General features: G+C 50.4%; 1 protein-coding gene across 2 annotated transcripts in view; it reads right to left on the minus strand.

Annotated features, from left to right (window-relative positions):
* NOXA1 (NADPH oxidase activator 1) overlaps positions 1–14,823 on the minus strand; it is a 41,330-nt gene that overhangs the window by 2,001 nt on the left and 24,506 nt on the right. Inside the window, exons 4-12 of one of the 2 annotated variants that reach the window (XM_043530806.1) lie at positions 14,465–14,599; positions 12,480–12,587; positions 11,661–11,720; positions 10,786–10,823; positions 5,459–5,600; positions 3,460–3,519; positions 2,305–2,389; positions 1,651–1,709; positions 52–215 (exon numbers count right to left, since the gene is read on the minus strand). In XM_043530806.1, the coding sequence (XP_043386741.1) occupies positions 52–215; positions 1,651–1,709; positions 2,305–2,389; positions 3,460–3,519; positions 5,459–5,600; positions 10,786–10,823; positions 11,661–11,720; positions 12,480–12,587; positions 14,465–14,599 (851 nt within the window). Of the gene's footprint in view, positions 1–51; positions 216–1,593; positions 1,710–2,304; positions 2,390–3,459; positions 3,520–5,458; positions 5,601–10,785; positions 10,824–11,660; positions 11,721–12,479; positions 12,588–14,464; positions 14,600–14,823 lie in introns of both variants that reach the window. The other variant, XM_027829878.3, reaches the window with a different exon arrangement.

Consider the following 14,823-nt stretch of genomic DNA (forward strand, 5'->3'; position numbering starts at 1 on the left):
GCTGAGTGTATCCAGAGTGTAACCCTATTTCCAGTCTGTGACCAAGCCTACCTCAGCTTCCCAAGCTCTGCCTGCTGGCTGAATGTCTCCCGCAGCAGAGACCTGAGGTCTGACAAGGTCAGGGCCTTGTTCACTTTAACTGTATAGTCACAGTGGACTTTCAGCAGGATGGATCTGTTCTCGCTGGAGGATGCTTTGTCCTGAGCCAGTGGGACCTGCAAACAACCAGGAAGCAAAGGAGAATCTGCTCTCGGTGGGTTGGTTAGAGCGATTTCACCAGCAAATATCAGAATAACAATAATGCCTATTCTTATGCAGGTTTCAGAGTAGCAGCCGTGTTAGTCTCTATTTGCAAAAAGAAAAGGAGTACTTGTGGCACCTTAGAGACTGACAAATTTATTTGAGCATAAGCTTTCGTGAGCTACAGCTCACTTCATCGGATGCATTCAGTGGAAAATACAGTGGGGAGTTTTATATACATAGAGACCATGAAACAATGGGTGTTACCATACACACTGTAACCAGAGTGATCACTTAAGTTGAGCTGTTACCAGCAGGAGAGCGGGGGGGGGGACCTTTTGTAGTGATATTCAAGGTGGGCCATTTCCAGCAGTTGAGGAACAGCAGAGCTCAAAGCACTTTACAATCAGTTATTGTATTTATCCTCACAATGTCCTTGTGAGGTACGGAAATATTATTATCTCCCCTTTACAGCTGGGGTGCTGAGGCACAGAGACATGAGGTGACTTACCCAGGAAGTCCCTAGTGGAACAAGGAACCGAACACAGGTCTCCCACATCTTGGCCAGTGCCCGACCACTAGCCCATCCTTCCATAACCAGAGTCAAGGGGGGGGGCCTTAACCCAAATGCCAACCTCAGTGCCACCAAACTCCACGTGGCATAGAATCTGAACCAGGATCCAGATGTGAATTTCACATGTGGGGCGCATTTCTCCAAACCCTGGATCCAAACACTTCCATTTTTCCTCTTGGAAGAGTCTGGATCTGAATCCTATAACTCAGACACATCTACTCAGCACAGGAGTATTCAGCACAGGAGTATTCAGCTCCAGAGAGGAGACAGGTACTCCCTGTATTATCATGCAAACATGTCCCCGAGATGATGCTGCCAGGTCCCATAATTTCCTGCGGAAATTTCAGCTGCCAATCCATGCAGCTTGACACAGCACTGACTCCAAAATCACAGGCGGTCTAGTGGCCGTGCCAAATAAAGTGGGGCTGCTGGTGACCTCAGCAGCAGCTGCCTCTGACAAAGAAAGGCTCTGTAGGCACAAGTCCAATGTGCGGTAGGAAAACGATACAGAGGTGATTTCTCTAACCCCAGAAATGCAGCGCTCTCTGTGATAGAACACAGTGGTTGTTAACAGCACAGAGCAACAGCCTGGGCCCGGAGAGACAGAAGAAGAGGAAGATCAAGGACTCAAGAGTAACAGACAAAAGTCCATCTGGGAGTTAGGATCTCTCTGGGATGGGGGAGGGGGAACTGGTCTGGAAGAAAAGGCTTTCCAGTGAGCCCCAAAGTTTTGTGGTGGCTCTGGAGTTTTGGTGGAAGTGGGCTGAATCCACCCTTACCTTTGGCACCAGTGATTTTATAGCCTTAATGGTTTGTGACATTGGGGAACATTGCACCTGCGAGTCTGCTTGCGGATCAGCATCATTTGCAGCAGTGTCTTCTCCCTCAGCAGGTCCTGCAGAGCAAAACATTGCCAAACAGCCATCATGACAATGGGCAGGGCCTCTTTGGAGGAGATAGTGTTGGTCAGCTTTGGGGGGGGTCCCACTGAGCTACATCTGGAGGGATTCCAGGCAGCATCAGAAGCCACCGATTCTACTGCCGGAGCTGTCCATCCTCCCCTCTCAGGACGGGTATATAGAACCCTGCCTGCACTCGTCACCATAGCAAGGGGGGCAAGTGACAAATGGCAGCAGCTGCATTTATTGTGCACCAGCTCTGAATCACCAGGTGCCTGCCAACCAGTTCATTTCTATTTGGACACAGTTGTGGCCCCCAGTCTCTGTTCAGAGCAGACTGAGTGGGCCACAGCAAAGCAAAGTGTGTGCAGTCATCCCTGACACACACGATCTACCCTGCTACCAAGGTGCTCTTGGGTTACACGGTCAGTCCATCCCAGAACCACATGCTGCAAGTGCGGAGCTAGCCCTGCTGGTAGTGTAGGTTCCCTAGAGCAGAGGTGTTTTGGGGCACTTGTGGGTGATCCCACACAACTCCCATTGGGACCCTTACCCCCACATGCCCCTTCAGTCCCAGAAAGCAGGATTTACCTGGCTGCTGCTGGTCCATTTCCTGCAAGTGGGGCCGGTTGGGGGGTACTTTAACAGGGGGAAGCGGGATCCCATTACTGACTTTCTGCAAGAGAATAAAATGAAAACGAACTGATCAGACACGTGAGGAGAGTGTAGCTGAGGCCACTGTGAAGCAAAACAGTTCTAAGGAACTGAAGTTTTGGGAAATCAGCTCCCTCGTTCCTCACTGGCCAGAAGGGGCAGGTGGCAGCTGGTTTGCGTCACTGAGTAGATTGCAGGCTATGACTTTAAAGATGGGCAGAGCCTCAGGGATGGCTGATTCATTAACTCAGGTATGACGTGGAGCACTCAGGCTCCTCCAGGCTTCCCCAGAGGGTGGTTACCCACTTGGTACCCATACAGGTTTGTTTTATTTTGCTGCACTGTTAGTTCTGTTCACCTCTCTGGGATCCAGACCCCACATTTAGTCTGGGGACGGCCACCTCCCCATCTGAGCAAAAATGGAATCCATCTTCACTGGGATTTCCATGGCTGATCCCTCTGACCCAAGGGCTTACCTGCCCCTCACTCAGCTCCAAGGTTCTGCACTGAACAGACTGGGTGTCTGCACTGAAATGGTTTTACAGCAGGGAACACTACCAACTCCATGGGATAAATGATAACAGAGCCAGGCCTGAAGAGCCAGTTTCTCAACCACAGTAGGGCCAGCGGAAGTTCATTCGCTAGAGGCCACTAGTATGTCAGAACGAAAGTGGGCTCTGAAATTCCCTGCTTGCTGCAGTGGGCGCATGGGTGTGAGTCACACCTTGTCTGCTGGAGGATTCAAGTGGAGACAGCTTTCAGACGGGTCAAGCCATTAAAGCAAGGCTGCATTGGTTATAATATGGAGGGTCCTAGCTGTGAGGAGGAGGGGGTAAAAGAAATGGATTTTTTCCAGAATGGAAGCTTCGACTCTGCAGGAAACAGATCAGAGCTGTGGAAAAAATTCACCTTTTGCCTGCTGCTTGGATTTCGCATTGTCCCTCGCTGCCTGAAAGCCCTGAACTTACAACATGGGGTATTTCTGAAGAGAGAGCCCACTGCCTTGCTCTGTGGTTCAGACACACAGCACAAGTGGCCTGGCTGTGTTTTCTCTCCCTTCCACACCCCATAGTCACAAGATTGTCCCCTTACCCATTTATCAGCCTTGGGGGCATGAACAGGCTCCAGGTGAGAGGTCGGTATACGCAGTTTCTGGGGAAATACAGAGCAGAACAGAAAATAAGGTGAAACCAGGCTGCATTGAGCGGAAACAGGCACTCTTCTGCCCGGTGCAGGAGATTGTCTTCTCTGGCCTTGACAACCCCACCTTGCCCCTCAGTCATTCACACCCTTGTGGCATCGTCATTTCCTGGCACGCCGCTCTGACCAGGTCACTCTGTCTGCTGGCCCACCCTTCTCCATCATCACAAACACAAACTATGCGCCATTGCTTTCAAGGCCCTTCACAGCCTGTCCCCACCTACCCATCATCGCTCAAGATGTTGAATCCAGCCTCTGAGCTGCCAGCCTTCCTCACCCACTTGTTAACTTTTAAAGAGGCACCTTTGTGCTTCCTCCCATGTTGCCCCTCACACGCAGGAGGAGCTGCCTCCATCTTTCTTTGGTTTCCTCTTTATAACTCCCCTGTGCTGTGATACCTACCAGAGAACTTGACAATGGTTAGGCTGCTGAGACTACTGCCTGTCAGACTGACCAGTCTTACCTCACTGTTTCTTTGTGCTTGCCCATCTGCCTGTTGGGCTCACCTGTTTTCTCTGCCTTATACTTTGATTGTAAGCTCTTAGGAGCAGGCACTGCCCTTTATTCTGAGTTAGTACAGGTCACAGCACAGAGTGATCCTGGCCCATGACGGGGCTCCTGGCCTCTAATGTTAAATTGGCCTACTGAGGATTGCACGTGGGTGGTGATGCCCACTTGCGGACACAGCAGCACATTGCTCTCCCTTCTGAGGACCCTGCTTTCCACACGGCAGTTGCGAGGAGGCCACTGAATGAACCCTAGACACATTTTGTGCACTTTATTCTGCAGGAGGTGAGGCTTTACAATTAGCGTGAATTGTGCACCTGCTAGTGGTTCTCGCCGAATGTTTCTAGTTGCATAATCCCTATGCAGGATCCATGTGTGTCGGAAGGGATAAGGATCAGAAAAAGCCGAGGTCTCCAGTTTACTGGCCAATGGAATTAGAGAGATGACGGGGAAAAGTCAGTGGGATCTGAACAGCCCTTAACAGCTGCTGCTGTTAGTGTCTGTGGTGGGGTGGTCACCCCGCCATGCCTCAAAGGGCTTAAAACAGCCCGAAGAGAGGGCTGTAGCCGGAAGAAAGCTAGGCTGACTGGGGGAAGTAGCCACAGGTGGGGCCACGCCCCAATCAGGCCACAGCTGGCCCTATAAGAGGGCTGTTAGCCGGGGGCTGAGAGAGACACTCTGTCTAGCTATGTGGAGGGAGGAGGACCTGGCTGACTAGGAAGCTGAGGAGGGTACCTAGGGCAGAGGGAGCTGGGGAGCTCCAGCCTAGCAGAGTCCCAGGCTGCAGCCCGAGGTAAAGGCCCACAAAAGGGTACTAAGGCTGCAGAGGAGCAGCCCAGCCCAGACCTAGACAGAGGCAGCTGGTCTGACCCCCCTGCCTTGTCAATGATGAGTGGTACAGACTGCAGTCTGCCCCAGGGAGTGGGGGCTAGATGATGACTGACAGTAGCCACTGAGGTAAGGGAGGGATAGGGGGTTGGGGGTCCCCTGGGGAGGGGAGACCCAGACTGAGGGGTTATTGCCAGGGGGCAGAACCCTAATCTAGAAGGGCCCTGGGGTCTGGGAGGGGCACAGGGCCAGCAGCAGACGAGACACCGACCGGCAGAGGGCGCTCCTGGCTGAAAAGAGCTAATTCCCTGGACAACCAGCAGGAGGCGCCGCAGCAGTGAGTCGTCACCCCGTCACAGTGTCCAATCTATGAAAGTGAACTGGCAGCTTCAGAAAAGTTACCGTCATATCCCACCCTCTTGGCTGCTCCTGCTCCTGAGAGCTACCAAAGGAGCATCCTATTAAAGCCTCAGCAAGCCCCAGCTGGCAGGGAGTGCTGTAGTGTCTACTGACGCTGTGCTAGAGGCAGGAGTGCCAGCCTGCCAGTTCCACATACCTGTCCGTCACATATGGCTGTAGCCCAGCCATCTGCCCCTTTATTTAGTACAAAGATGATAGTGCTGCCCTTCACTGCCATCTCTTCGGAGTCCTCCGGGTAATAATGAGTCACGACTCGATAGTAACCTGAGTCGTGGTCTCTGGAGAGGGGAAAAAAAGGAACAGCTTTACTCAGAACTCTTTGGGGCTGTCACTCTCCCACTGTGGGGTGTGGACACCACTGGGTTTAATGGGATGCCCTTCTCTTTGCCCCTCTGGTTATCCTGCTTGGAGACATTCAGGCTAGGAATGGGCATTGCCATCCTGTGACCTTTCCACTGGCTCTTCTGTCAATGCACTTTGAAATATAAAGAGTTGTAGGAGATTCACTGCCCCTCAAGTGCCAGTGCACCCTGGAACAATGCCACTCTTCTCTGGGGTGGAGTCCCCACTGCATTCTGCTGGAGGACCTGTCTTTTTACTGGCGTCTGAGGAAAGCCACACCCTTCTACTCTGTTCTTAGTACTTACATGCCTCCATCCCCATAGCATCTCACAAACATCAAGGACTGTCTCCTTCCCACACCGCTGTGCAGTAGGAGAGCATCATTACCCCCATTTTACAGATGAGGAACTAAGGCAAAGAGTGATCAAGGGACAAATTTTCAGAAGAGCTCAGCACCTACAGTTCAGACTGGACTTTCATTGAGGCTCCACACACAGTTAGACACCTAAATCTGTCCAAGGTCCAATGACAAGAGGGTTGTGGTAGAGCTGGAAACCCAGATCCAGTGTCTCACTTCAGAGCTCTAACCACGAGCCCATCCTTCCTCCCACAGGGTGATCCTTCCTCGCCACATACTCTCAGTTGTGAGCTGAGTAAGCTCAAGAATGCTTCCCTTGGGAACATCTCCCCTCATAGGCAGCAGTAGCCTTGGGCTGTGTCTCCATGGTGCAATTATCATATTTATGGTCTGTCAGAGATGATAACCCATGAACTTTTGGAGAAGAACATGCCATCAGCAGATGATGGGACAGACTGTTGCAGACAGAGGTTCCCTCTTTTGCCTTCCAGCCATTTCTGAGAATTCCCACAGGGAAACTCCGGCTGGGGTGTGGGCTCTAGGGTGGGGCTGAGGATGAGGGTTTGGGGGTGCAGGAGGTTGCTCTGGACTGGGATGAAGGGGTTCAAAGAGTGGAAGGGGAATCAGGGATGGGGCAGGAGGTTGGGGCACAGGAGGGGGTCAGGGGTGCAGGCTCCTGGTGGTGCTTACCTCAAGCAGCTCCCAGAAGCAGCGGCATGTCCCCTCTCTGGCTCCTATGCGGAGGCGCGGCCAGGTGGCTCTGCATGCTTCCCTGTCTGCAAGCGCCAACCCTGCAGCTCCCATTGGCCACAGTTCCTGGCCAATGGGAGCTGCGGAGGCATCACTTGGGGTGGAAGTAGCGTGTGGAGCCCCCTGGCTGCCCCTAAGTGTAGGAACTGGAGAGGGTACATGCTGCTGCTTGTGGGAGCTGCGCGGAGCGGGACAAGTCCTGGCCCCTGCTCCTCGGCGGAAGCTTGAGGGCCGGATTAAAAGGTCTGGAGGGCCGGATGCGACCCCTGGGCTGTAGTTTGCCCACCTCTGTTCTAGTGTGTGAACTCTAGAGTTGGGTGCAACTTTCCTGACAGAGCATTGTTCCATCAGAAAATACCATTTCAACATAATAAAAACTTTCCACGGGAATGTGTTGATTTTTGACACATTCTGGTTCACAAAATGTTTCCTTACAAGTGTTTCAATAAAGTCAACCCGATCAAAAAAGAATATTTTGATTTTTTTTTTGTTTTGAAATGCCTTTTCATTTAGAAATGTATTTGTGTTTATAGTCTATTATAAGTTATAGTGTAAAATAAAAGGCTGGAATCAGAATGAAACATTTCAATTTCATTTAAATGGAACATTCTGACTGACCTGAAACAAACCGTTTTGGAAAACTTCGTTTCACAGGAAATTTAAATTTTTCATTTTTGTTTAGATTTGGAATGAAAACAATTTCAAAATGTCAGCATTTCCTGCTGAATGAAAATGTCGAGTTTCAAGTGGCTCCAAGAATAGGGTTGCCAACCCTCCCAGATTGGCAGGGAGTCTTCTGGAATTAGCCACAATCTCCTGGAGGCTATTGAAATCAATCTGGGAGATTTTAATAGGCTGCTAAAAGTCCAGTCGGCGGCACAGCACGGCTAAGGCAGCCTGCCTACCTACCCTGGCTCCACGTGGCTCCCAGAAGCAATCTGGCTCCTAGGCGCAGGGACGGCCAGTGGATCTCTGTGCGCTGCCCCTGCCCTGAGCGCCAGCTCTGCAGGTCCCTTTGACCAGAAACTGTGGCCAATGGGAGCTGCAGGGGCAGTGCCTGCAACCGCACAGAGCCAGGGTAGGTAGGCTTCCGGGAGCCACCCGAGGTAAGCGCCTCCCAGCTGGAGCCCACACCCCAACCCCTTGCCCCAGCCCCGAGCCTCCTCCTGCACTCAAACTCCCTCCCAGAGCCTGCACCCACTCCTGCACCCCAAACCCCACATCTCCAACCCTGCTCCAGAACCTGCACCCCCAGCTGGAGCCCTCACCTCCTCCCACACCCCAACCCCTTGCCCCAGACCTCTTGCCACAGACTCACTGTGAAAGTGAGTGAGGGTGGGGGAGAGCGAGCGACGGAGGGAGGGGCCTCTGAGAAGGGGTGGGGCAGGGTGTGGCCTCTGAGAAGGGGCAGGGAAGGGGGCAGCGCAAGGGTGTTTGGGTTTGTGCAATTAGACAGTTGGCAACCCTATTCAGGAACCACCTTCTAGCTTTTCCAGATGAAAACAATGGGCCAGATTCAGCCCTGGAGTACTGGAAGCACAAACCCAGGGAAGTCAATGGAGAATTTGGCCCCAGTTACAGCAGTGCTGACAGGAGCATCTGGGGGCTAGAGCCAGAAGACTGAGAGTCAGCAGTTGTGGGTTCTAACAGTGGTGCTGCCACTGCCTTACTATGTGGTCTTGAACAGGTCACTTAACCTTGCTCTGTCTCTGTTTCCCAACCTGTGACATGGTATTTAGCTTCCTCACAGGGTGGCTGTGAGGCTTAATCTATGTCTGCAAAGGGCTTTGAGACCCTTGCAAGGTGTTATAGAAGTAGGGGACGTAGAAGTGGGTGGCAACCTAGGCAGCAGTGACCATGAGATAGTTGAGTTCAGGATCCTGAAGAAAGGAGACTAGCAAAATACAGACCCCGGACCTCAGAAAAGCAGACTTAGACTCCCTTGGGCAGGATCTCCTGAGAGGATAATATGAGGGGGAAAGGAGTCCAGGAGAGCTGGCTGTATTTTAAAGAAGCCTTATTGAGGGCACAGGAACAAACCATCCCGAAGTGCAGAAAGAATAGCAAATAAGGCAGGCGACCAGCTTGGCTTAACAGCGAAATCTTCGGTGAACTTAAACTCAGAAAGGAAGCTTACAACCAGTGGAAATTTGGACAGATAACTTGGAAGGAGTATAAAAATATTGCTAGAGCATGCAGTGGTGTAATCAGGAAGGCCAAGGCACAGTTGGAGTTGCAGCTAGCAAGGGACGTGAAGGGTAACAAGAAGGGTTTCTTCAGGTATGTTAGTAACAAGAAGAAGGTCAGGGAAAGTGTGGGACCCTTACTGAATGGGGGAGGCAACACAGTGATGTGGAAGATGATGATTTGGAAAAAGCTGAAGTACTCAACCTTTTTTTTGCCTCTGTCTTCACAGACAAGGTCAGCTCCCAGACTGCTGCACTGGGCAGCACAGCATGGGGAGGAGGTGAACAACCCTCAGTGGTGAAAGAACAGGTTAAGGAGTATTTAGAAAAGCTGGATGTGCACAAGTCCATGGGTCCAGATCTAATGCATCCAAGGGTGCTGAGGGAGTTGGCTGATGTGATTGCAGAGCCATTTGCCATTATCTTTGAAAATTTGTGGTGATCGGGGAGGTCCCAGACAATTGGAAAAAGGCAAATATAGTGCCCATATTTTAAAAATTGGAAAAAAGAGAACACAGGGAACTACAGCCTCACTTCAGTCCCTGGCAAAATCATGAAGCAGGTCCTCAAGGAAGCCCATTTTGAAGCCCTTGGCGGAGAGGAAGGTGATTAGGAACAATCAGCATGGATTCACCAAGGGCAAGTCATGCCTGACCAACCTGATTGCCTTCTATGATGAGATAACTGGCTCTGTGGATATGGGGAAAGCGGTGGATGTGATATATCTTGACTTTAGCAAAACTTTTGATATGGTCTCCCATAGTATTCTTGACAGTAAGTTTAAAAAAAAAGCATGGATTGGATGAATGGACTATACGGTGGATAGCAAACTGGCTAGATTGTCGGGCTCAATGGCTAGTGATCAACAGCTCGATGTCTAGTTGGCAGCTGGTATCAAGCAGAGTGCCCCAGGGGTTGGTCCTGGGGCCGGTTTTGTTCAACATCTTTATCAATGATCTGGATGAGGGTATTACAGTGGACAAGAAGCGGGATATGAATCAACAGTGTGCCCTTGTTGCCAAGAAGGCCAACAGCATTTTGGGCTGTATTAGTAGGAACATTGCCAGCAGATGGAGGGAAGTGATTATTCCCCTCTATTTGGCACTGGTAAGGCCACACCTGGAGTATTGCATCCGGTTTTGGTCTCCCCACTACAGAAGGAGTGTGGACAAATTGGAGAGAGTCCAGCGGACTTATTATAAATTATTAGGGGGCTAGGGCACATGACTTATGAGGAGAGGCTGAGGGAACTGGGCTTGTGTAGTCTGCAGAAGAGAAGAGTGGGGGGGGATTTGATAGCAGCCTTCAATTACCTGAAGGGGGGTTCCAAAGAGGATGGAGCTAGGCTGTTCTCAGTGGTGGCAGATGACTGAACAAGGAGCAATGGTGTCAAGTTGCAGTGAGGGAGGTCTAGGTTGGATATTCGGAAACACTGTTTTACTAGGAGGGTGGTGAAGCACTGGAATGGGTTCCCTGGGGAGGTGGTGTCATCTCCATCCTTAGAGATTTTTAAAGCCCAGTTTGACAAAGGCTTGGCTGGGATGATTTAGTTGGTGTTGGTCCTGCTTTGAGCAGGGGGTTGGACTAGATGACCTCCAGTGGTCTCTTCCAACTGTAATATTTTATAAGTGCCAGGTGTTGTTGTTAACTACAATGGCTATCACAGTCACACAAACCTTTCTCACACACAGCATTTTCTCCACAGTGATAGATCTCTGGGACTGGGATGCTACAGAGTCTTCAAACCAAAACCTCTGCGGCCAAGACAAGGTGCCATGAATAGAAATAGTGACAGAAGAGCAAAGCCAGTTGGGGCTGGTCACTTACCGCACAGCATTGACACTGGGTTCGTAAAAGCCCTGTCTCTGTGGAGAAACAACAGCGTCTATTTCATAGAGCCAGATTCCAAGCCAGAAGGGACCATTGTAATCACCTAGGCTGACCTCCTCTATAACACAGGCCAGAGAACTTCCCCACAATGATTTGTAATAGCTTGTATCAGGCAGAAATGCAGAGTCTGAGCGGGAGTTTCAGTCTCTGACATTTTCCCTACTATTCTCCTGTTCACACTTGTCATGCAACCAATCACCACTTTAGGGACAGCCATCAAGGCCACTCCACACTGCTGAGCAGTGCTGGCAGCCCTCTCTTCTCTGCCCACCCCACCCAGTGGAGACCAACCTACTCGCGCATTCCCCCGCTCCTAACATTCACATGACAGTGCACCCCTCTCCCCCGGAGGAACCAGGCTCACAGGGCTGGGCAAGTGAGTTAAACATTACATAGACTCTGCTGCAGCGGCTTTAATTTAGTGCAGAGAAAAGAATGCTCCATTCGGGGGCAGAGACTTATGTGCCTCATCTGAGCCCCTCTGGCCAATGATGAAGCAAGACTGATGGGGTCTGAGGGGTGGAAGGATATCTGCAGTGATATGGCAATTGGACGGTAGGAATTGCTAGGCAGGGGGAGACATGCAGGACTCAGAGCCCCAGGGAAACCTCTGCACACTAAAATATTATGTAGTCCATGATAGGTTCTCATCCTGATGGATGCCTTTGGCTGGGGACCCTAAGTGACAGCGATGCCATTACATGACCTTGCCATGTAAATGACAGCGATGCCATTACATGACAGCGATGCCATTACATGACCTTGCCATGCATAAATCAAGTTACCATAAGTCATTGCACTGTCCCACTCACCTGTGGCCTGAGAGGCTCAAATCCGATGTACTCATCATTGGGAATGACGGAGGAGATAACCTGCCAGAGGACAGATCAGATCAGCCTCTGGATCACATGAAGGAACAGCCCTGCCCTGTTAAAACTGCCTCTGGGAACCAGCCACTGACCCTGGTTTCCCCATGAGTGAGTCCCTAGCACCAAGTGGCAGGGCTTAAAAAGTCACAGCACACAATGGAGAGTGCAGAGCTGAGTCCAGGCAGTAACTCCATCTACTCCAGGGGCTTGGTTTTCTAGCTCTTGTCACACTGGTTTTCTACATGTCTGTGAGTGAATCTGAGAGCACAACCATTCATTTTCCCTGCCCTCAAGAGGCTCCTGGCCTGTGACACTTACACAAAGGGTGAAGAGATAACAGAAATGAGAAGAGAATCTTCTAATGACCTGTTAATATTCTCTAAAAGGCATTAACCAAACAACAAAAAAGTCATCCCACAACAAGTGGGAATCTGCTACAGCTCAGAGGGTCAAACCCTGTGGGACTGGTTAGGTGAGCCCACATGTCTTGAAAGACTGGTTCCTAAGGACAGAGCCATTGCACTTAGAGTCTAAAGAATCTCAGCTGATACTTCTCAGGCACTGCGGCTGGCAGAGGGCCCAAGCAACGTTGCTCTCAGGAGGCTGTCGGTGCTGTGGCAGGTAGAGGACCCTGGCAGTAATGTTCTCAGGAGCAACCAGAGCCCTGGATCGTAGTTTGCTCATTGCTGACCTCAGTCATCAGGGCACCATGCTAACATTCTTACAGTAGGACTGACTTTTCTGCAGCCTAGGGGGCCTTACCTTGGGTTTACCCAGGAAATCTTTTGAATCCAGCTGCTCAACTTCCTCCTTTCGTGGTCTGAAAAATTCCCCCCGGGGAACATGTATGGGCTCCAGGAGGAGATGATTCTACAGTGGGAGGTGTGGGGGGTGGGGAAGAGATCAAACCAAGGACACCAGATATCATTAACCACAGCTTAACATTTAAAAAATAAAAGTAAATACTGCTTCCCCCATGGGGTCTGGTCAATCCAGGGAATTCAGTGTGGCAGAAATTATGTAATTTAAAAAGTGTGACCTGGACTTGACCAACGTGTAGAGGCCAAGATAGTTCACACTTCTGTGCATAAGATGATTTCTGGAGCTACCAGGAAGGGGAAGCATGAAATAAGTGAAGGGAGAGCATGAAATAAGATTTGCTAAATAAATCTCTAATCTGCTTCTCCTGTTCATCTTCCTCGATTTTAATGTTCTCTGTAAATTGTAACTAGAGTCTAGCATTCAGATCCCCTACAAGCAAATCAATTTTTATGAAGTACAAAGAATGGGATGAAAATAATACTGAAAATAGCATAATGCCATTTTGGGAATCAATGGTGAAGCTTTCTCTGGAATATTATGTTTACTTCTAGTCACCCTACCTCATACAAGTCATGACAGATATGAAAGGGGTTCAGGGATGAGTCTTAAAAGTCATTAGCAGGATGGCAAGAGATTTGTACAAGGAGCAAATGAAAAGATTGGGACTGTTTCCTCTGGAGAGCAGATGCATAAGATGAGACATGACAGGTATACAAAATAATGACCAGTCTAGAAAAGATAAATCAGGAGCTCCTGTTTACCCTCTTTGATAATACAGGAACAAGATATGAAATCAAAAAGCAACACACTTAAAACAAATAAAAGGAAATACAGCGCTTAACTGGTGAATTAACCAGTAATTAACCTCTGAGGCTCATTGTCACAAGATATCACTGAGGCCAAGGATTAGCCATTTTTATGGACAATAAGAAGATCCAGAGTTACATTCGACAGGGTTTTTTACAGCATTTTATAGGGGAGATCACCACCGTGCTTTAGAACACAAGCAGATCCCTAACTGGCAGCAGCTAAGAAGAAACTTCCCCTATGACCAGATTATTCCATAACTGTCCACTATGGTGTTACTTGTTACCTCTGAAGCATCTGGTAGTGATTGAGACAGGATGCTAAATTAGATGGACAATTGCTCTGACAGGCTATCACAACTTCTATGCTTGGAAGGAAAAGCCACTGTTGGCAGGTTGCAGGCAGGGGGCAGATACAACAGCTGGAACACCCCAATCTTTGGAGTGCTCATAGCCCAGGTGGAGACTTTTTAACTTGGGCCCTATGAAATCCCCAGGGTTTAACCCTTTATAGTTAAAGCAAAGATTTTGTCACAGATATTTTTAATAAAAGTCATGGACAGGTCATGAGCAAAAAAGAAAAGTTCATGGAAGCCCTGACCTCCCTGGCTTTTACTAAAAATATCCCTGACAAAATGGGGATCCGTGGGTCCCCACATTTCCTGAAGCGGGGCAGCTGCGCAGGGGCTAGGAACCGCCTGCAGCAGCTCGGGGCTGTGGGGTACCCCTGCCTCCAGCAGCTCTGCAAGCCCCACCACCCACAGCAGCTGGGAGCTCTGGGGGTTCCCCCACAGCCCATGGCGGCTGGGAGCTCAGGGGTTCCCCCCGCCACCTGCAGCAGCTGGGGGCTGCAGGGTTCCTCTGCCGCCTGCAGCTCCAGGGGCCTGCAGCGGCTGGAAGATTGGGGGTTCCCCCTCCACCAGTGCCAGCTTGGAACTCTGGGGGCTGCCAGAGGTTGTGGGGGTACCCCATAGCTCCCTGCCCCTGCGGGCAGCGGGGGACCCTGCAGCTCCCGACCACACCGGAGGCTGAAGTCACAGAGGTTGCTGGAAGTCATGGAGTCTGTGACCTACGCAACCTCCATGACTAAATCTTAGCCTTATTTACAGTCAGTCTCACCTGCACCCGCTCAAGGGCAGCATCCAGGCTTGTGGGTCTTCCTTCAGGCCTCTGTCTGACAGCCTCCTCCAGGGTTCTTCTAGCTTCCTGCCACAGCCCAAGCCGGCACTGCACTGCTGCAGTATTGTACAGCACCTAAAACCAGTAGTAAGGGGATGAGACTCTCACCAGCAACTCGAGGAATCAAAACAACTGGAAGTTCACTGAAGCTAACCAAATGCAGAAACACACGTGAAACAGAAAGGCGTGCCCACAGCATCACAGACACAGCAACCAGATCAGCCTTTCCTCTGCTATTGATCACGGGGATTCTGCTGCGAGAGCTGTCTTACAAAGCTTCACATACAGAGCTCAGAGAA

Source organism: Chelonia mydas, chromosome 16 (genome assembly GCF_015237465.2).
Source record: "Chelonia mydas isolate rCheMyd1 chromosome 16, rCheMyd1.pri.v2, whole genome shotgun sequence".
In the NCBI taxonomy this organism is placed as follows: Eukaryota; Metazoa; Chordata; order Testudines; family Cheloniidae; genus Chelonia; species Chelonia mydas.